The sequence below is a fragment of the Pogona vitticeps genome, chromosome 3 (genome assembly GCF_051106095.1).
Source record: "Pogona vitticeps strain Pit_001003342236 chromosome 3, PviZW2.1, whole genome shotgun sequence".
In the NCBI taxonomy this organism is placed as follows: domain Eukaryota; kingdom Metazoa; phylum Chordata; class Lepidosauria; order Squamata; family Agamidae; genus Pogona; species Pogona vitticeps.
Genome location: NC_135785.1, coordinates 194,455,595 through 194,478,833, shown reverse-complemented (window position 1 = coordinate 194,478,833; position 23,239 = coordinate 194,455,595). Strand labels below are relative to the sequence as shown.

General features: G+C 44.6%; 1 protein-coding gene across 1 annotated transcript in view; it reads right to left on the bottom strand.

Moving 5' to 3' along the window:
* Positions 1-1,230: 1,230 nt before the first annotated feature.
* The window catches only part of PRRG1 (proline rich and Gla domain 1), a 34,928-nt gene continuing 12,919 nt past the window's right edge, over positions 1,231-23,239 (bottom strand). The window contains exons 2-4 of the mRNA XM_078390488.1: positions 20,768-20,802; positions 12,475-12,635; positions 1,231-4,825 (exon numbers count right to left, since the gene is read on the bottom strand). Of these exons, the coding sequence (XP_078246614.1) occupies positions 4,337-4,825; positions 12,475-12,635; positions 20,768-20,777 (660 nt within the window). The 5' untranslated portion in view covers positions 20,778-20,802 and the 3' untranslated portion in view covers positions 1,231-4,336. The remainder of the gene's footprint in view (positions 4,826-12,474; positions 12,636-20,767; positions 20,803-23,239) is intronic.

Genomic DNA, 23,239 nt, shown 5'->3' with positions numbered 1-23,239 from the left:
GGGTTGCCCATGCCACAAGGGAATATTTATTGTACAGTGGTGCCTTGCATTATGATGTTAATTCAAAAGGATTATTATAACTGGCATTCCAAGGTCCCGGCAGGTCCGTAGGGGACCATTTCTTAAGGCAGTGGTTGCTGGGTCCGGTAATGAGAGAATGGTCCCTCCTCGTAGAACATCATCCTACTGGGCACTTCCCGGCTATCCAATACCGACCATCCCTTCTCTTCTCCTCTATCTTTGTCTCCAGAACTCTCCATGCGTTCTTCCTCTACTTTCTCCCTCTCCTAACTTTCTCCTCACCAGAGCACAGAGTGCTGTCCTCTGAAGATGCCGGCCACAGAGACTGGCGAAACGTTAGGGAGAACACCTTCAGAACACGGCCAAAGAGCCCGAAAAACCCACAACAACCATTTCTCCTCCACTCCTCCCCAGTAGGAAGGGCGAATAGGAAGGGCAGATCTTCTTCTGTAATCTTCTCTGCCCTGGGAACCTTGATTCTTTCCCATCTATTGGTCCAAGGTTCCTTCATCCAGACCTATTCCCATCCGGGGGTAAGGGCTCATCCCTTCTTATAATCTCCCCTGGCCCTGCCTCTCTGATTCTTTTGCCACCTTTTCTTCCTCTCTCCCCTTTATTGTTGTAAGCCGCCCAGAGACCTTTGGGTAGAGTGGGCGGCATATAGTTAAATAAATAAATAAATTCCCATCCCCGTCATACATGACAGTAAAGGTTCTTCTTCTTTCTCTTACCCTGCTCCCCTGCTTGGTCTATCTGGGAAGTGTCCCTTTCTTCTGTTCTATCTCTTGGGTCGAGGATGGACTGCGCTCCAGCATGAGGGGTTCCTGCCTCGCCACCTTTCTCACACTCCAGCACAAATTAGGTGTAGGTCTGGAGAATGGAGAATTCTGGGCTCTAGAGCCCAAACAAACAAAGAATGGCACAGGCCTAGTAATGTTATCTGATTACTCTGCAGTGTAAATAAGAATTTTGTGGTATTTCCAACTTTGAGAAAGATCCCCGTGTAGTTTAGTGAAGCGTTTAGTGTTATTCTGAAAATCAGTTTCAGCAACATAATTTAACACTCTAGTCTGTAGAACTGTTTATAACATTATTGGGTTTTCTTAGTCACATACCAAACTTTCACATCTTATTCCAGACAAATTAAGCTTATTAAGGCTGTGAAAGAAACCCCCAAGCCTGTACCAAGCAAAATCTCGTAGCACCAGATTTTTAAAAACAGCTTTATTTATGCATATCAGGAGCCTCAAAATTGTTTTAAAATTGCATAATTTAAATGTAAACCATACAGTAAACTGTTTAATACTGCAGTCAAACTGAAGTTATTTTCATAGTCTGCATATTTAAATCATCACAGGAGTTAAGCCTTTATAAACAAAACCAAGGCTTCTACATTCTTATTGGTCTTTAGTAACTTAAAAATATTTAGCGCTTTGCAAGATAATGACGTTATACACTCTATATAGAGAATATAATATTTTGCTTTTATAACAGTCAGTATGTTCAAAGCTTCTGAAACACTGAAAAGTGAGGTTGTATATTTCACTTGTATCTATTGCAAGGCAACATTTTATTTTAAAAATAGTTAAGGATATTATGAAAAAATAAGAGCTCTGTATAAATCATTAAATTAGATGAGTAAGCTTGATCAACCTGGAACTTCTAAGCGCATACACACAGATGCTAACAGGAAGTCTTTCTTTTAATAGTTCATAGAACTGAAATTACCGCAACACAGCTAACATGTATGTAAGATGGGAACAAACAAGAACTATTCTATGAAAACAGAGCAGCTTTTCTTCAATGGGCAACAATATAAAGTCCAACAGTAGAATCAGCCAGAATTTTAGATCTTCCATCTGCCCTGCCCTAAGTCATCTTTGTGTTTTGTAATAATGTAAAAATATCAGCACCTGGAGAGTTAATACTTTATTAGAATTTCCCATCTATGCAGCTGCTTAGGAGAAGTGTGGCCTAACCACTAACAATGTGTAGTGAACACTTGCAGGCAAGAAATTAAAACAAGGCCTTTGGCACTAGATGCTTTAGCAGATTTTTCATCAGAGTGTACTATTTTACAGTCAACATAAGCAACGTTAAGTGGTTTGTTTTGATAATAAAAGCAATTATTCTCTCTCCCAAAATGAATTAAGGATAACAAATGTGAGTTTTTTTCTACATATATTTAAATGCTTACAATTATTTTATAGCCAATTTTTGAATGCAGTGTGTGTATTGATTTATAACTGTGATTATGTTAGTAAGCATGTTCTTCACAAAGGGAGAGGTCAGGCTGACCAGTTATGTGAAAACCGAGTCAATTTATTCACTACTTGTGGCAACTATTGTTGCTAAAAATTTGCCTTCTGTCCCAAGAAATGATTTTCCTGGGACCTTCTTCACCCTGGACCAGAACCGCATAAAACCAGAACCAACTTAAATAGCTGCTTCTTGGTGATGTATTTATAATTACTAGTACTGAAAAGAATCTTAAGGTTTAACAACTGGGAAAATGTGTAGGGGAGAGAGAAAGACAAGAGAAATAAAGAAAATAGAAGGAAAAAAAGGGGTAGGAGGGAGTGTGTAAATATCGACAAACTAACATAGTATTTGTATTCCACTTAATACATTTGGAATAGCTACCAGTATCTAGTTCTACACTCAGCACAATCAACATTCTTCTGAACTCAAAAGAACCCTGAACACATCATAAATTGAAAGGATCCCATAGAAAAATAAAATCCCATTATTAAAATATCCCTGAAAGTGATATTCAAGAGAAAAAACCATGCAGGTGTCCCCAGAGCTTAATGAATTTTAGCGGTGATCCTCAAGCTCCACAAAAAACAGACTTATTCCCCTACTACCACAACTTCCTTCACCGTCTGAGAAGTAAAATGTATAAAAATGTAGGAAGGAGGTCCACTGAAAGAATACACATTTTTATACTGCCACAAAAAAATCAGAGGACTAGATACAAATATTGTGATTTAAGTACTTCCTATTAAAACACAGTTACCAACATTTTGTGACTTTCCAAACAACCAGAGAATATTTAAGCTTTGTCCCATTCACATGATATATTAAATACAAACCTACACAGTTTTATTTAATTCAACTAAAGCACAAACCAGTCACTCCTCAAATATATACCAGGACAAGCTAGTCTCCCTTTGAGAATTGCCAGAGTGCTGTGAGAAATAAATTTTAAAACTTGTCACCCTCTCAAGACATGACTCACATTGTGATACCATTCCACAATCTTGAGCTAGGTGTTAAGCAGGCACAGATTTTATGTCAGCGTAAGCCGTTTACCTGCTTTTAAAAGCCAACATGCAAAAACACAGAAGACAGTCAGCCTGAACACAAGCTCTTTGTTGAAATGAAAAAGCACACCTGAGTCAGCATTAGATATGATAGCCCAGAACATTAGGCCGTTTCATAACCTGTAAAGAAAAAAAACAAAACAAACCAAGAACAAATGAACTGAGGGCAAGTCAGTGAGGTGCAGCCAAATACTAATTAGGTACACTTCAGCTGATCAGCAGATCAGAAGTAAACATGAACTGTAAAGTAGACCAGTCTCTTGTTAATGCAAGGGAAACACTTACTCAGGAAAACAACTTAATTATTGCATATTCACAAATTTTGCAAAAACAACCCAGAGGAACTCAGTGCTATGCCACTCGTTGTTTCTTAATCATATGTGCCCACCTTCTCTTCTCCATAACTGCTTTGCAAGTTTTTTTTAGTAGATGGTAGAATTCTAGCTGCATGAAAGAACCAAATTAATTGCAACTCTGTCTCAGTATTAGAAAATCTATTCAGAGATTATTACTGTTTGCTTGAATATAGTTAGTCACCCAATAATACAATTTTTTACCTAGTAGTTGAGCACACTGTACATCAAAAAGTTTGCAAAAGGCAAACAGATTAGTGCCACCACTTCTGCCAGTTGATTTGCTTGTTTCTGTTACTTATGAAACAAGGAACAAAAGAAAGATCTAGGTGTCTGGCAAAAAAATATATTAGTCTTTTTGGTATGATTCCCTTTTGTAACTTTGCCATTAGCAAGCCCTTCATGCTTCTTACAAGACCAGTTTTCAGCAATACGGAAAGGAAACACTAGCCAACAGAAGCAGCTTCTCTGGCAGTTTGGTCAACCATACCAAAAAATAAGTTTCTTTCCCCAGGGTGGGAGAAAAGTTTCACAGAGCAAACCAAAAGTTAAGAAAGAGAAAGTGGTTAATATTGTTTAAATTTTATAAACATGAAGCTGCAATAAAGTGCTAAAAATCAAGAATCCCTTTTGGCTTCATTTAATGGAAACGCTATTCACAATGTCTTCATATTGAGGAGGTGGATCCAAGTGATTGGCAGCGTCATGTCTTCTCATGCCGTTTTCAGCGGCAACTTCCTCATACGATGGTGGTGGGTCACAGCTTGACAACCTGACTGATACTGAGTCACCACACCCATCCGTGTAACTCAGGTATCCTGGAGATTGTCCACTGCCTTCAAACATTTCTTCCTGGGGGGAATGAAGAATGCTGAGTGGCAGAGGAAGAGGGCTTCTACCCTCAGCAACAGTTCTGTTGCCTGTGGCTTCTCTGGCTCTGCTGTGTGCATACATGGACTGTCTACGCATTTTCTTTTTGGACAGGCATCTCCAGGTGACAAACACAATAAGGAGAATAATGAAAAGGCCAATAATTAATGGGAAGACAAGGTAAAATGGATACCAGTTGTGTCCCGTGTTACTTTCTCCATGCAGTCCATGTATATACTCTTTCCAGAATTCCATCTAAAAAAAAAGACAGATTTTTTTTTAAAAAAGGCTTTTCTGAAGCACCTCCTCCTTTTCTAATTAAATTTAGTACGGATTAAAAAAATTATGTTGCTAGTTGTACCAAAAGACTGCATTTGCCATAGGGCTGAGTGAGACATCTTCTGACAGAGTTCTGACTTGGCTTCTAACAAGGAGACTTTTGTTCCAGCTACATCAGAAGTGCTTAGCACTTGTGTATGCACTAAACTGTGATCACATTCCTTTCTCATATTTGCAGGGGAGAGAGGTGGATTGAGACTATAGTAAAGCTGTAGAAAAGCAGCATTCCAAATCATCAAGAAGCTGGCACAATGTACATGTACTGCTTTTTAGCTTGAGAAAACACTTAACAAAGTAAATGCTTCCACTTGAAAAATGAAGTTACAATAAAACCCAAATGGTTCTGTGTCCTATTCCCTAAATAGACATCTAACAATACGTGAAATCATGTGAAAATCAAGAGCAGAACTACAACTCTGTGCTTACTTTTTCCAGAAGTCAGTTTTGCATTCAGGGGGATTCACTCAAAAGGGTACATCATGTTAGCCTACAATAATTATTCCATTATATAAAAACCACACGAGGTACAGCACGAGGAGAGCACAATCAATAAGTTATTTCAACAAAGCAATCTCAAGGTGAAGATGGAGAAGACCTATACTTTCTGCCTCATCCTTATTGCTTCTGCCCCTTTCCTCCAACATCCACATACTGAAAACTCTTGAGAAATCTGTACACAAGAGCAGATGTTTGCGTGCAAGGGCTCTGTGCAACTAGCATGTCAGTCTGCACAGGCACCCCAACTGTCTGCAGCCTTTATGGGCAACAAAAAAGAATCATAAAGAGGTTCCTTCAAAGGCAGTCTGATCAACATGCACATTTTGGAGTCAGCATCCAATGGTGGGAGAATAAGGAACTCTGGTCTGTTCTAGCTTCTTTATGGGACTCTTCACATGATTAGGATTATGAAGGCAAGGATTTTTAGTTGACTCTATCTTTCCCATTATTTCAATATACCTTGTTTCCCTGGAAATAACACTGTATATGCTCCTCCCACCCACCATTTTCCCCAGTTCCTGAATTTTATCCGCCGGGTATGAAGGAAAGAATTAACTAATTACATAATTAACCCGTGACAGATAGAGGGGAAGGATGGGCGGGTTGTGTGAATTCACAAAGGACCACTCAAAGAACTATGGTTACAGGTAAGTAACCTCTTTTTCTTTTTCATGGCCTCTGTGAATGCACACATATGGGTGACTAGCAAGCTGCACTTACCGGTTGGTGGGTCGTCACGGTAAGAAGGATGACAGGGCAGCTCTGCTAAATGCAGCATCTTGGTGTGCTCTGACGTCCAACTGGTAGTGTTTGACAAACGTGAACCATGTAGCAGCACGACAGATGTCAGGAACCTCGGTGGCACGTTGAAAGGCAGTAGAGGTGGACAGTACCCTGGTTGAATGAGCTGTCAAATGTTCTGGAGGGGATTTCCCTGACAAGTTGTAAGTCAGGGAAATAATTTGTACTATCTAGCGTGCTATGGATTGAGAGGAGGCCGGGGCCCCTTTGTTTGGGCCGTGAAAGCAAAGAAAAAGTTTATTGGACTTTCTGAAAATTTTTGTCCTTTTGACATAGAAGGCCAGGGCACGTCTGACATCGAGGTTATGGAGCATATGTTCCAGGGACGAGGAAGGAGATCTGAAAAAGCATGGCAGTATGATGGGTTGGTTGAGGTGGAAGTCGGAGACCACCTTCGGGAGAAAGGAAACATCAAAGTAAAGAGTCACTTTATCGGGGTGAAACTGGATAAAGGGAGGATCGGCTTGGAGAGCTGCGAGCTCGCTAGCTCGTTTGGCTGACGTGATTGCAACGAGGAAGGCCAATTTAAGGGTCAGGAATTTGAGGTCGATAGACGCCATGGGCTCGAATGGAGTCCGCATCAAGGTGTTAAGAACCAGTTGCAGTGACCACTGGGGGGTGATATGTTGTTGAGGAGGGCGAATGTTGTTGAGCCCTTTGAGGAATTTCTTGACAGTTGGGTGAGAGAACAACTTGGAGGAAGGGGAGTCGTTCGGTTGATGAGCCATGATGGCTGACAGGTAGACCTTCAGTGTGGACTGGGAGAGACCGAAACTGAAGAGATGAAGGAGGTAAGTGAGTAGGGTCTTCAAAGATACAAGTACAGCAGGTAAGTCATTGTCCTGAGTATATTTTAGAAAGGACTTCCATTTGTTCTCATATAGGAGAGTAGTGGAAGGTTTGCGAGCCCGAAGAAGAACGTTCATGACGTCGGGAGTATCCTCCAAGCTGCAAGACTGAGAGAGACGACGGGGTGAAGGACGAGGCCGTGGTCAAGCGAGAGGAGATCTGGGCGGAGAGGAAGACGGAGCATGTCCAACAACATCGATACCAGGTGAGTGAACCATGGCTGGTGAGGCCAGTGGATCTCGTTGGCATCGTCGTGCCAGAGACAGACGATTACCCTCTGGATGAGAGGTAGAGGGGGAAATATGTGGAGAAGATTGTGAGACCAGCCCATCAAGAATGCATCTCCCAGAGAGGTGCTGTCCCTTCCTGCTCTGGACCAGAATCGGGCACATTTCTTGTTGGCATTGGATGCAAAGAGGTCTATTGAAGGCGTGGCCCATTGTCAGCATAGCCTCTGGAATATGACATTGTTCAGGGTCCATTCATGAGTTCTTGTCGGAAGCCGACTGAGCCGATCAGCCAAGGTGTTGTCGTCGGTGGAAATGTGGACAGCAATAGGGAAAACATGGTTGGAATAGCACCACTCCCAGAGGTCGACAGCTAGGTAGAGCAGAGAAGGGGAGTGGATACCTCCTTGCTTGTTGACATAGAAGAGTGCAGTGGTGTTGTCTGTTGCCAACTGCACTACCTGTCCTTGGATCAGGGGGAGAAAGGCATGGAACACCTTGATGATTGCCAACAGTTCCAGATGGTTTATGTGAAGTGGCAGTTCTTGTGTTGACCAGAGCCCGTGGACTGTGTGCTGAAGGCAGTGGGCACCCCATCCCGTGGGGCGGGCGTCAGTTGTGACCTGTATGGAAGGTTGCTGGGGGGGAGAGAAAGGTCTGCCGATGAGGAGGTTGGGCAAGTCCACCAGTCGAGTTGGGAGGCTAGCTCCGATGTTACCGACAGTAGTGAGGACGGGAGGTCTGCCACTGGGTTGAACAGGGAGAGAAACCATGCCTGCAGAGACCTTATTTTGAGCCTGGCGTGTTGGATGACGGCCGTCGTCGATGCCATGAGTCTTAAGAGATGTTGGGTGTGATGCGCCGAAACAGAGTGATGGGTTTGGAAAAGGCAGACAGCCTTTTGAAGTTTTGCGATTCTTTCTGGAGGCAGAAAAGCTCTTGCGTGGAGGGAGTTTATGTTCATGCCGATGAACTTTACTGTTTGTTTTGGGATCAGGTATGATTTTTCGAGGTTGATTTTGAGACCTAGACTTTGAAGAGTATGGAGAGTTGTGTCTCGTGCCTTTATGGCGTCGTGGTACGATGTCGCCACTATCAACCAATTGTCAATGTAGGGATAAATGTTTATTCCCTGCAGGCGGAGGAAGGCGGCTACCGGTGCCATGCACTTGGTGAAAGTCCGGGGGGCGGTAGAGAGCCTGAATGGGAGGGCACAGAATTGGAAGCGATGCCGTTGAAATGGAATCTGAGGAATTTTTGTTGGTCTGAATGTAGACAAGAAAATAGGCGTCCTGCAGGTCGATAATTATGAACCAGTCTCCCTGCGAAAGCAAAGGGATAATAGAGTCCAGTGTGAGCATACGGAATATACGGGGAGATATGAAACGGTTGAGATGAGTGAGATCGAGGATGGGGCGAAGACCTCCATCTTTCTTAGGAACAGTAAAGTATTTTGAGTAGAAACCGTTGTGAGAGTCCAAAGTAGAGACCGGCAAAATGGCATGTTTTTGGAGAAGTTTAGTAACCTCGTCCTGCAGGGCAGAGTAGTAGGGGGTGTACCGAATGAACCCCAAAGGAGGCAAGTTTGGAAAATTCTATGAGGTAGCCAGACGCTATGATAGATAAAACCCATTTGTCTGATGTAATGGCTTGCCAACGATGGAAAAATGGGGCCAGTCTGGTACAGTTCAGTGGGCAAAGAGAAATGTCAGAAAAGGGAGGCAAAGGTAGTTGTCAATATTGCTTACCCTTTCACTGTCCTTTACAAAAGGATTGACATTGACGAGGAGTGTTTTGAGGCCGGTACAATGCCATCAAAGGTTGAGGGGCAGGTAGGGACCTGTCAGTTTGATGGAACCTTTGATTTTGATATTGCTTGGGGTAAAACTGGCCCGAGTGGTAAAAGGGTCGTTGTTAGGGGGTAGAAGGCTGATTAGAATAAGAGCGTGCAGTCTTGCGCTTCTTATGGAAGTCCTCCATGGTGTCATCGGTTGTTGAATTGAACAGGCCGGCACCGTCAAAGGGCAAGTCCTCGATTCTTGACTTGGTGTCATTTGAGATCGTGGAGGACTTGAGCCAGGCATGGCGTCAAATGCAAATGGAGGTGACCAACGTCTTAGAAGCGGCCTCAGCGGAGTGTCGCGCCTCAATCCTCTGGTACTTGGCCAAAGAAATGGCTTGAGAATGGATATTGATGAGATCAGATCTCATGGGTTCAGGGGCCACATCAATTAGAGGAAGGACTTGGTTCCAGAGATGACGCTGAAAGGCGCCCATGGTTGCCTGGTAGCTAATACTTCTGAGCAAAAAGGATTGGAAAGAGTAAACTTGTTTCGCCAATGTGTCAACTTTTCTGCCATCCTTATTGGCCAGGGTAGGTTTAGACCTGGCATGGGTTCGAGCTTGACTGGACTCAACGATGATGGGGTTAGGCACTGGATGTTTATTGAGGAATTCGGCATCGACACCATGGGTCCTATAGAGGCCATTGGTACAGTGAGAGATTTGTATAGTAGAAGGGGGTTTCCCCCAAGTGTCTTTAATAAGTTGAAGGATAGACTTATTGAAAGGGAGACTCAAAGGAGTGGGATGCTCCTGATTGATGTCGTCGAACACTGGGTCGGCATCAGCAGACGGGGCTGTTCGGTATCGAGATGCAGAGCTTGTACCATTTGGAAGATAAGGATAGAGTAGGAGAAGAAGTCGTCCAAAGTAGACGAAGCATGGCTATCCCTTGTATCTGGAAGCAGGGGAGGTAGCTCGGGTTCATGAGAGGACTGAGAGTGTTGTGCCTCCGAAGATGCAGGAGAGCCTGGAGATGAAGGGTAGTCTGACTGACCAAAACCCTCTGTCATGGGGGCTTGGTGTCGTTGAGTCAGCATGACCCCGAAAGGGTCTTGAGGTGGCATCGGAGGTGCAGGACGTGAAGGTACAGCCTTGCGAGCTTCGTCTCACTTTTGAGATAGTGAGGTCAACTTAGATGGGGCAGAAAGGCATGCAGATGGAGCCGAGACTGCCGGGACAGAAGTGGACGCGTGGAGGTGGTTTGAGTCCATAAAAGGGGCGGCCAGGGAGAGGTCCGGCGTCGTTCGGGGCCGTTTAGCCTGTTCAGACTGGTACCTTTCATACAGGGTTTGCCAGATGTAGGGGTCAAAACTCTGATACGGTACCATGGGGAAGGAGCAGAAATCGCCTTGCGATGCCACAGACCTTGGTGGAGAGAGGTGCTTTTGTTTTTCCGTTCTCTTCCATGGGGGAGAAGGGGGAACCTCCTTATCGGATGCCGAACTTTCAGCTGCCCACCCTGAGTCAGGGTTGGAATGGGCTGAGGCCGGGCTGGACTATGGCGCAGCCCCAATGAGGCCAATGCTCGGAGTTTGAAGCGGCATCGTGGGGGGGGGGCGCGCGACATCATGGACATCCTCTCCGTCTGAGGCTAAATCAGGGGCCTCTCTACATGATTCCTCGAGGACGGGGGAGGGTAGGGAAGGCTGAGGGGGCTCCATGTGGGGAAGTCTGTCCTTCCTGAGCTTCTTAGGAGCAGGCTTAGGATTTTTCTTGGGGCCTGGGTCGTGTGCTCAAGATCTTTGCGAAGAGGGCAATTTGTGCTTACCAGACGACTTTGCTTTCTCAACAGTGTCCTTAGCTGGTAGCACAGACGTAGAGTCGGAGGTAGACTGGCCTGCTGGAAGCCTATTGGCTGAGAGAGCAGGAGATCTAGCAGCCTCCGAAGAAGCAGTAGGAGGATTCATGGCCGTTTGCCAAAGGTAAGACCGAAGTCTTTGGAGCCTCTGCTTAAGTGCTGGCTTGGTTAGGTTTTTACACTCAAGGCTCGAATGGGTCGGATGTTCCTCACCCAGGCAAAAAAAGGTACTGGCTATGACCGTCGGAAAGTGCGATTTTATTCGCACAAGTAGTACAACGTTTGAAAGGAGACGGTGAGGCCATAAGCAAAAGACTAGTGGGGAGGGAAAGGGGAAAAAAAAGAAGGGAATAAATACCGCGGGAAGACGATTAAGCAAACAAAAGATGCGGAGGATCACTAAATAGGCAATTAAAGTAAAGATAAGCAAACAAAAAGCTCAAAAGAGGCTAGAAAAATAGCCAGAAGGCAAAAAGCGAAGCGCTCAATGTTTCCTGAGAACCGTTCAGCTCGGCGGAAAAAAGGAACTGGGGAAGATGGTGGGTGGGAGAAGCATATACCTCGTGGTGGATCACACCATAAAATTGTTACTTTTAGCTCTAGAATCTTCCGAGAGAGTCAGCGCAGGCGCAGACAATACCCATATGTGTGCATTCAGAGGCCATGAAAAAGAAACTACAGCTTTGAGTTAACACAGTCAGAAAAAAATCTAAATTTTCTGATCCTCTGAAATATAATTGGATAGATGAAAATGCAGGAGAAAGAATCTATAAAAATTACTATGAATTTAAGATGTTAGATATTGAACTAAATATTTGAAATAGGAATATGAAATATAGTATGAATAGATACAGTATGGATATAGTATGGTTCAGTATGGGAGTAGGGCATAAGGTCTGTTGTAGTCAGAATCATATAATGGATAAGTTTGAATGTGAAATACCTCCCTGCCTATATGTTTTGTTTGTTTTATATGTCTTTTGATTGTTTCATATGTTTTTGTTTGTTTTGTATGTATGAGTGTTATAGAAATAAAATTTAAAAGAAAAAAATCTAAATTGATCAAAATACCACATTAATGTAAAATGTTATATAGTCAATTCTATAGCTATTTACATGAGAGTAAGCCTCTCTGAAAGCAATTACACCATAGTGTGTAAGTCTCAATGAAATCAGTGAAATTTACCACATTCTGTCACACTATTTGCCAACACTTTTCAGCCTGGCACCTTTGAGTCACAACCTTGTGTCTGAATCCCCAAGTTTTGATAATTCTGTTTATGCAGGTTAATCAAACATACATATACATGTGAATTATGGAATGAGTCGAGTACCAAGAAGCTAGAGTAAGTCATCTGCTGCTGGAGGCCAGTTTTGGATTAACATTTCAGGAGAAAGCAGCTGACTTAGAGCAAAGTATCACTTTTAACTGGCTTAATTCTTCATGGTAAGAATCTGCCCCAAGGCTCATTTTATATGCAATCCATGTAAAATGTCACATAAACTGTTAACCTATGAAGCAAACTCTATAATGTACAATAACTTACTGTCTTCTCATCATTTTCAAAAGCTTCTCTTGCCTCTTCCTTGTTACAGCGTTCTTCAAAGCATTCACGTTCAATATTTCCTTGCTTAAATTCTTCAAAAAGACCATTAGCTCGTGGATACCTCTTTAAAACTGAATTGGCTTTAGCCTCTGTTAGGAACACTGCAGAAAACAGGGAATTAATTGAATTTTGAAAATTGAATATTTAGAATGTCAGACGTTTGGCATAAAACAATGTTTTTATTTAGAAATAAGTTCATGTTTATTATTGATTTCATGGTCACAGTTAAAATAAGCTGAGTTATCATCATTTTAACTGTCTCTATCACAAAATATCGGAGTAGATAGTAACATTTAAAACTATTTTAAGGTAGGCTAAAAAATAAAAATCTTCTGTTGAAAAGCCAATTGAGTTTCCATTTCAGCCACAAGCACACATACAAATTTCAACCATGATCACACATAGCTGTAATTAAAACAAACCAATAAATTTGGAAATAAAAGCACAACCACTACTGCAAAAGATCACGCAAAGTTTCAAGTTACTGTAGTAGATACACATCACAAAGCACCAGAAGTTTTTTCTTAAAGGAGACTGCATTTCCTCTGTAGATTCCTAATTCCTAGGAACTTTCCAAAGCTGGAGTCCAAGTTTATTGTCAAACTTGGCTTTTATTCACTGACAAATTTGAGGGTATATGTTTTCCCTCTTTTATGAAAAAGAACCTCAGCAATACAACTGAAGTACCCAATTTACCTAATGGAACATTTTAAAATTAAATTGTGCAGAGCAACAAGGACTGCAAGGTACAGTGGGGTCTTGACTTAAGAAAGGCTTGAGTTAAGAACATTTTGACTTAAGAACCACTCTCATAGGAAAATATTGACTTGACTTAATGTAAGAAAGTCCTTCTCCGGCGGGGGGGGGCGCTAGTGGTGAAGGCGGGAAAAAGACGAGGAGGCTCCTCGGGATTTTCATTAACAATATTTTTATTACAAACAGTTCGCAACTCGCGTGAATCAAAAGGATCTTGCAACAGGTGATCCGGCAACAGATTATATTTCTTAGGGCGAACACTAAGTGGAACATCAGGATCCCCTAATAGGGAGCCGGCCCAAACTTCTCTCGGTCCGTCATCTGCCTTATGGGCGCGCTCCTCACCGCGCACACCGTGCCGCAGCACGGGTGGCGGGCCCAATCGCCCTCCAAAGGCTTCTTCTGGAACTCCGGGCCAGGGCGAATTACCCGCCGCCCCCCACCAGGGTAATTCAGGGGGAAAACCGATACCTTCCATTCGAGAGGTTCAATGCCTCTGCCCTTGGCCCCTGTGGCTACTGGGTCTGGGAGCAGTCCACCTCCTGTAATCAAGTTGGGGAATCCCGGGGTTACATCAGTCCCTTGGCTTATTCCGAGAATGGGTTCCGTTTGCACCCCTCGGTGCCTAGGTCTGTCAGGGTTTAGATCTGTCCAGGTTCTAAAATCGTGCGCGCTTTTTTCCTCTTTTATCTCCTCCCATATAATTAAATCTAACTCCTCCCCTCCTTCTTCTACAAGACACACCTCCGCAGCTCTTTCAGTCAGTATCTCCGTTTGATCTAACTCTATTAACACCCCTTCCACACATCCTCCTTCCTCTACGTCTTCTTTCCCACCAGAGGACGGCACACTGCCTTCAGCTCCTTCACACGCCCCCCCTTCCGAGTGGGCCGTCCTCTTCTCCGCATCAGGTTCCCCACTGTCCTGTCGAGAGAAATAGTCCGCGTTAGAATGGGCCGCACCCTTCTTGTATTGCACCTGGAAAGAATAAGGTTGTAAGCTTAGATACCACCTAGTGAGCCTTGGATTAGTATCTTTCATGCGGTTGAGCCACTGTAAGGGAGCATGATCCGTTACTAGAAGAAAGGGGGCTCCCAATAGATAATACCGTAAGGCATGTATGGCCCACTTAACCGCCAAAGCCTCCTTTTCGATGGTGGCATATTTCCTTTCCCGATCGCTCAATTTCTTACTTAAATACATTATAGGGTATTCTATCTCTCCCTTCTTTTGGGACAAGACCGCCCCTAAACCTCTGTCTGACGCATCTGTCTGTAAAATGAATGGAATAGAAAAATCAGGGGCAAAGCGACTCGGTAAGGAGGACAACACCCCCTTTAACTCTTCGAACGCTCTCTGTTCCAACGGGCCCCATTCTAGATGCCCCTTTTTCCTTTTTCGCGTTAGATCAGTGAGTGGTGATGCTACTTCTGCAAAATGAGGCACAAACTGTCTATAATACCCTGCTAGCCCTAGAAATTGTTGTACCTCCTTTTTATCACGCGGGACAGTCCAAGACACCACCTTGTCTACCTTATCCGAGACTGGTTGAATCTTCCCTCCTTCTATGCAGAACCCTAGAAATTTAACTCCTTTCCTAGCTACTTTGCATTTGGAGGGATTGATCTTCAACCCCGCCTTCCCTATCTCTCTTAACACCTTTCTAAGGTGATCCATATGTTCCTCCCAAGTTTTACTGTATATCAATATATCGTCGATATACACTCCCGAGAAATCTTTCACCGGTTCTAATATCTGATCCATTAGTCTCTGAAAGGTGGCTGCTGCTCCATGTAACCCGAAGGGCATCTTTTTGAAATGGAACAGCCCCTTTGGGGTGACAAATGCAGTTTTCTCCCTGTCTTCTTCACGTAACGGAATTTGCCAGTAACCTTTAGTGAGGTCCAGTGAGGTCAGGTAGACGGACCCTCCCAGCCTTTCCAATAGATCATCCACCCTGGGCATCGGATAAGCGTCGAATTTAGACATCTCGTTAAGCCGTCTAAAATCGATGCACACTCTTACCTGCCCATCTGGCTTGGGCACTAAGACAGGGTAGCTCCGCCACGGGCTACGGGAGGGCTCTATTACACCTAGTCTCTCCATCTCCTCTACCTCTGCGTTGATGGTGTCCCTAAGATGATATGGCCAGGTGCGGTCTCCCATTCTGGCCACCATTCCCGGGGGCGTATGTATCTCATGTTGAATTAAATTGGTCTCGCCTGGTATGCCTGAGAATACCCCTTCAAACTCCTTTTCCAAGTTTCTCAAATCTTGTTGTTGATACTCCTCTAACATTTCATCCACCTCCAAGCGCAAATCCTTATTTAGGCACATGCGGGCCTCCGGTCCAAATTCCTCTCCTACTTCTCCCCAAAGGGCCTCTCTTTCTTTCCACTCTTTCAATAAGTTAACATGGAATATCCCATTCTTCTTTGTCTTGTCTGGCATATATATTTCATAATCTACAGGGCCCACTTTCCTTACTACCTCATAAGGGCCTTGCCACGTAGCAAACAGCTTAGCTTGTTCAGCATGCATTAGGAGCAAGACCTTTTGGCCTGGTTGAAATTCTCTCACTTTCACTTTCTGGTCATATCTCCTTTTCTGCCCTTCTTGGGCAGTTCTCAAATGCTCCTTTGCAATGCCCAAGACAGTTTTCAAATGATCTCTCATCTCCATCACATGTTGCACTGTAATATGGGCATCATCCTCCCCCTCTTCCCATTTGTCTTTCACCAAATCCAGAATGCCCCGAGGATTCCAACCATACATTAACTCGAAAGGAGAGAAACCCGTAGACGCTTGTGGCACCTCCCTAATGGCAAACATAAGTGGTGCTATTAACACATGCCACCTCTTAGGTTTTTCCATAACCAACTTTCTCAACATACCCTTGAGTGTTTTATTAAAACGCTCCACTAAGCCATTGGTTTGCGGGTGATAGACGGCGGTATGGATTGGTTTGACCTCTAGGAGGCGCCACATCTCTCTTAACGTGTTGCTCATAAAATTGGTCCCTTGATCAGTTATGACTTCTTTAGGAAAACCGAGCCGTGAAAAAATCAGCATCAGTTCTCGCGCAATTACCTTGGCTGTTGTGGACCTCAGAGGTATAGCCTCTGGGTACCGGGTCGCATAATCTACCAGGACTAATATGTGGGTATGTCCCCCAGCTGACTTTACCAGCGGCCCTACTATATCAAGGCCAATCCGTTGAAAAGGTTGATCCATAAGGGGCATCGGTATCAATTCTGCACCCTTAGAGGGCCGTTTTTGTGTCTTTTGACATTGGGGACAGGTGGCACAATACTCCCTGACCTCTTTATCTATCTCTGGCCACCAAAACCTTTGTTTTATTCGCGCCCCCATTTTCTCCTCTGCCAAGTGCCCAGCCAAGGGTATGTCATGGGCTAACTCCAATACTTTTCTGCGCCATTTCAGGGGTACCACCAGCCTCTTTTCTCCCTCTTTCTCTACCCAATACAACAGACCCCTGTCCAACTCCCATCCCGTTTGACCCTTTAACGTGGTTCCCACCGGTTGCGCTGCCAGCAACGGCTCCCGAAGCGATGCGTCATCCTGCTGCATCAGCCTCATTTGTTCCCGCGACGTACGCTGCAAAAAATCGGACTGATCTTCAGCCTTTTCAAGTTCGCCTTGCAAGCCCTCTTTGATCTTCCCCACATCTCTGGACCCAACCCAATCTCTCCCCAATAGCATTTCCCTTGATAACCCAGGTACCACTCCAATATTCATCCTCCTTTCGTCCTTTCCTACTTTCACCGTGGCCCATAAAGTCAGATATTTCTTCACATCCCCATGGATGCAGCGAACAGTCAATCCTTCCTGTTTTTTCTCTCCGGGTAAGTCCCGTACCAGCGTTTTAGCACATCCCGTGTCTATTAAGGCTCTTTTCCGCTCCCCATTTACCCACGCTTCCACCTCCCACCTTTCTGAGGATTCCGTTTTAGGGGGAGGGGGTCTGTCCAGTAGCCCCACCCATGAACAATCAGCCCCCGGACAATTTTTTTTTTACGTGGCCAGGAACCCCACAGGCGAAACAGATGGGGCGTCCTTCTTTGCTCTCGCGTACCCCAGCTCCCGGAGTGTAAATAGGGCGCCCATCCTTGCCCTCTCTCCATCCCGTCCCGGGAGCATAGATCCGTTGGTCTACTGTTACCGGGCGCACTGATTTAGGTCCAAACGGCTCGAACATTTTTCCCCTGGATTTCTGCGTTCCACTCTGCTCTGCAGCCGACCGCGCAATAAAGTTTGGAACCGAAAGCGAAGCCTCTCCGCCGCGTGGTTTAGCTTTCTCCGCCCACTGGGTGTTTCCTTCCTTTGCCGCCTCGTCTGTCAAGCAGTAATCCTCCAATAAGGAAATCGCTTTCTCCAATGTCTTAGGGTTGTTGCGTTGGAGCCAGTTTTTCGCGCCGGTTCCTAGTGTTTGAACCAGCTGTTCTAGGACGACCAGATCTACTATTCACTCGCTGTCTTCTCCACTGGGTTTCAGCCACCTTAGTGCATTCGCCCTCATTCGTTGGGCTACGGTGCGCGGGTGGGAGCCCGGCTTCCATTTGAGTTCCCTCAACCTTTTACGATAAGTCTCTTCTGTCAGGTTCAAAGTACACAATATTGCCTTTTTTACCATTTCATATTGCGCAGCTTCCTGGGCACTCAAAGTGTCCACTACTTCTTGTAATAACCCAGTGAGGCATGGGATCAGAATAAGTGTCCATTGTTCTTTTGGCCATCCTGCTGCTACAGCCACCCTTTCAAAGGTATGCAAATACGCCTCTGGGTCGTCAGAATTCGTCATCTTTTGCATACGGATGGGGGCTGGTCCTGCTATCAAACCCCCTCTCACTGCCGCCGCCGGTCTCTCCATTTTCTCCTCCTCTGACCCTTGCCTCCTTATTTGTCTAGCCATCAACGTTTGCTGCTCCACTAAATTCTCTATCAACCTTGCTTGCCGGTCCATAGACTCGCGTAGATTCAGCCATTCCTCATTTCCCGCCTTCTGCGCAGCCCCCGCCCCACGTTGGGCGCCAGTGTAAGAAAGTCCTTCTCCGGCGGGGGGGGGGCGCTAGTGGTGAAGGCGGGAAAAAGACGAGGAGGCTCCTCGGGATTTTCATTAACAATATTTTTATTACAAACAGTTCGCAACTCGCGTGAATCAAAAGGATCTTGCAACAGGTGATCCGGCAACAGATTATATTTCTTAGGGCGAACACTAAGTGGAACATCAGGATCCCCTAATAGGGAGCCGGCCCAAACTTCTCTCGGTCCGTCATCTGCCTTATGGGCGCGCTCCTCACCGCGCACACCGTGCCGCAGCACGGGTGGCGGGCCCAATCGCCCTCCAAAGGCTTCTTCTGGAACTCCGGGCCAGGGCGAATTACCCGCCGCCCCCCACCAGGGTAATTCAGGGGGAAAACCGATACCTTCCATTCGAGAGGTTCAATGCCTCTGCCCTTGGCCCCTGTGGCTACTGGGTCTGGGAGCAGTCCACCTCCTGTAATCAAGTTGGGGAATCCCGGGGTTACATCAGTCCCTTGGCTTATTCCGAGAATGGGTTCCGTTTGCACCCCTCGGTGCCTAGGTCTGTCAGGGTTTAGATCTGTCCAGGTTCTAAAATCGCGCACGCTTTTTTCCTCTTTTATCTCCTCCCATATAATTAAATCTAACTCCTCCCCTCCTTCTTCTACAAGACACACCTCCGCAGCTCTTTCAGTCAGTATCTCCGTTTGATCTAACTCTATTAACACCCCTTCCACACATCCTCCTTCCTCTACGTCTTCTTTCCCACCAGAGGACGGCACACTGCCTTCAGCTCCTTCACACTTAAGTACTTAGATTTGAGTTAAGAACTGAAAAAAAAAACCCACGTGGGAGGCAGGGAAAGTGCAAAATTTGAACTTTCAGTTAACTGTTGGCCAGTGAAAAGGGTGCCTGTCTGCTTCCTCACTCCTCCCAGCGTTTAGAGAGTGGATTGGGAGTCTTCAGACTGCCTGGTACTGCCTGGACTGTCTTTTCCCGGCCTTCCCTGAACCTTTCTTGACCTAAGAAAAAAAGAAATAAAATATCCCCCTCTAGTGGTCGAAGGCAGAATAGCAGCTTCCCATTAGTTTCTATGGACGGAAAAGAGCAGATACGGATCAAATGGTTTTCAATGCATTCCTATGGGAAATGCAGATTTGACTTGAGAACTTTTTGACTTGAGAACTGCCTTCCAATATGGATTAAGTTCTCAAGTCAAGACCCCACTGTATCTCCTGAATATTTAAAATTATTTATTTTTTTCAATTATGTCTCCAGCTAATAATTACCTGATATATAGCAACTCTAATAGGGCTTTCAAGGTAAGCTACATATATAAGGAGTGGTTTGACCAGTGACACCCTCTCCAATGAGTTCCCATGATGAAAGGCAGGTTTGAACCCAGGTTTCTTGAATCACAGTCCATCACTCTGTCCATCACATCACACTGAGTATCACATGCTACTTATTCACTGGTAAAAGGCATCACTTTGCTTTTCTCAAGCAACCCTAAACACACTCAATCTGATTTTGAAATCTAGGGAGATTTGACTCTGGATAGTACTGTACCTGGATAAGAAACCTGTTTTAGGTGGCAAAACATCGCATTGCGATGATCAGTAAGCGTTTCGCTTACCGATCTTCGCATTGCGATGTTTGCAGAACAGCTGATCAGCAGTTCCAAAATGGCCACCGGAAGAATAAAATGGCCGCCCGCAGCGTTTTCGCGCCCTGCCCTCGCTTACCGAGGCGGCGAAAATGGCAGCCGGATGGGGAATCTTCTCTTACTGGTGAGTTTTGTCCCCATAGGAACGCATTAAACAGAGTTTAATGCGTTCCTATGGGGTTCCCCCCCCCGCATAGCGATGTTTCCGGATAGCGACATTTTTCCTGGAACTGATTAATGTCGCTATGCAGGGCACCACTGTATACCACCAAATACCTTGCCTGTGGAGAATACATATCTACTATTCCCTTAGGTGTCCCAGAGTTGCAAATTTCAGCACAAATCAACTCAGACTCCTCACAGTTTTCTTAAATTCTGTACATATACTATGTATCTTAAGAGGATATTTCATATGCTGAGCTTCTGAAATGGCAAAATAATTTCCTGGCTTCAAAGCTCAGCCTGAAGTGGAATTCTACCCTACATCGGGGTGGACTTGGAAGAGGTCTTATATGCAGCTAGGCATAATTAAATCCTAAAAATTTGACTGTGGAAGTCCACTTATTGCCAGATCTGAGGAGCCCTGCTTGCATTTTGCCCACCACAACCGTCAGTGGGGTGACAAGACAAGAATCTTATGGGTGATGTTACTGTGGATAGGTGCCAAACATATCTGGGAGAAAAATACTGCTACAGCATGATATGCTTTTTGGCATGAATGGTATCGCTAATGTACAGATGCACATGAACAAGCACACACAGACTTACCACTATCCATATTTAGCACCCTTGGCTGGAAATTCCTGTAACACAAGAAGGAATGCAGTCTTTGTTAACACAGGGAGTCAAGTCAGCAAAGAGGCAGATTCAGCATGATTAAAATGCAGTCAAATTACATGCTACCTTATTACTAAACACACAAAGCTGCATTTTATTCAAAATATGAAACAGGCCTAGAGAAACACTGATATGAGAGAAAGCATGTGTGAAAGCACTACCGTGACTCCACCATTGCTGAGGCAGCATTTCACACATAAAGATACGGATAAATGAATTCCATTGTCTTTGTATACATTTTACCTATAAAATTCACCATTTTTATATTCCATGGATACTAAGTACACTAGAGTAGCAGACTGAGCATGATCAATTCTGTAATTGGTGCCTCTTCTAAGGAAAAAAAAAAGACTTGTGCATTTTTCTTGAGCTGACTGTGCTCAATGCATAAAACAGCGACTATCATAAATAAAGTCTAAACCAGTGGTGTTGAACTGTGGCCCTCCAGATGTTCTTGGCCTTCAACTCCCAGAAATCCTGGCCAGCACAGCAAGTGATTAAGGCTTCTGGGAACTGCAGTTCAAGAACATCTGCAGACACCAGTTTGAGAACCACTGGTCTAAACTGGTATAGAAATTCTACTGAGAGGCATAGCATGTTCAGTGTTTTACTGACATTTACTGTGACGGCTAGTTCTCTTCTATTGCTTTGTGCTTATAGACACTTTGGATTAGGTGTTGACTTCTTCAAAAGGAAATGCAACCTACAAAGTTTAGACTAAAAATGGCCTTGGATAAATGCCTTCTAGTCCTGCCCACTTCATACTGGAAGGACAATAAAAAAAAGACTCGTTTCTGTCAAGTACAGTGGTGCCTCGCTTAACGAGTGCACCGTATAGCGATGTTTCCGTATAGCGATCCCTTTTTCGGGATCGCTATACGGAAACATACCCGATCGTCGCAATGGGGAAAACCCGCATTGCGAAGATCGGGTATTGCGGCGGCCATTTTGGAGCCGCCGAACAGCTGTTCGGCGGCTCCAAAATGGCTGCCGGCAGCCCGGAAATGGCTGCCGGCAGCTGTTTTCATGCCGTGCCCTCGCTTAGCGAAGGCGCGAAAATGGCTGCCGGCAATTGGAATCCTCGCTGAACGGGTAAGTAAGAAAGGTATTGGAACGCATTAAACTAAGTTTAATGTGTTTCAATACATTTTCCCTACCCGTTTAGCGACGATTTCGCATAGCGAGGGTTAATCCGGAACGGATTAACCTCACTATGCGGGGCACCACTGTACTGTTTTTGTTCAAAGGCAAGTACCTCTGACTTTCTCAGGGCTAGCTGTATCAGTCACTCCCACATGACATTTGCAGACACAGACACGATGTCTCAGAGCACTGAGAAGTAAGTCAGAGATGAAGAGATGTTAAGAAAAGCAGCTGAATTCTTTCTAGTAGAATATCTATGGAGCCCCACAGAGATGGCATAGACATGACCTGCACCTGCTGGGCTTGCTGATCTTTTGCAAGTAAGAAGGCTAATAATAAATTATCCATGAACAACCCTCTTTGTTGCCGAAAGTCCTCATCAGAAAGAAGGTCCTCTACCGTCTTAGAAGCACCCTGAACTGGATATTCACCACTGATCTGAGTATTTTAAAAAACTTTAAATCGGCAAATTTCAAAATGCCTTATATAGGGTACCATCAGATTTTAACAATAACTTTTCTCCCAAATAACTTTTCGCCCAGAGTAGACTATGTCTAGATGGGCGGCAAATAAATAAATAAATAAATAAATAAATAAATAAATAAATAAATAAATAAATAAATAAATAAATAAATAAATAAAGGAAATGTCTGTAATATATATAGAAAAGAAACTGCAAAAAATTTTTTGCAACAAACATACCTAAATGAACAAAACAAACAGCCGTCACAACTAGCACAAAATAAAGAATACATTCAATGCACATAAATATACTATACACAATAGACAACATCCAGGAGGAGGAGGCGCCACCATCACTCGTGTGGCGAGGGAGCAGGCCGGGTAGGTGGGACGCGTCAGCCTGGGAAGGTAGCCCATCTAGGAGAAGGAAAACTCCGATTCCAAACTCCACTGCCTTGTGGGTATATTAACTGATGGAAAAGGCTTCAGGGGTTAACCTCGAGGCAAAATCCAGAGCCAGAGTTAGTTTGTGTCGTTCTGGCAACTCCTGCAACATCGCTAGAACCAGCTGTATTGGCTCTTGCCTTTCCATTGGGCTATTTCAGTGATGTGGAGAGGGGGGATTTGCTGCTTGGGTAACAGCCTATCCTCCATATTATTTTACTCAGGCTTTGTGCTCTCGAGAGGACCCTCCAGCTTTACATACAGCATCAAAGTCCTCCATACAGAGCACGTTACCATAGTCTCTCAAGACTGAAGGATGCCTATGAAGAAGAACCAATTCTCAAAACTCCTTAA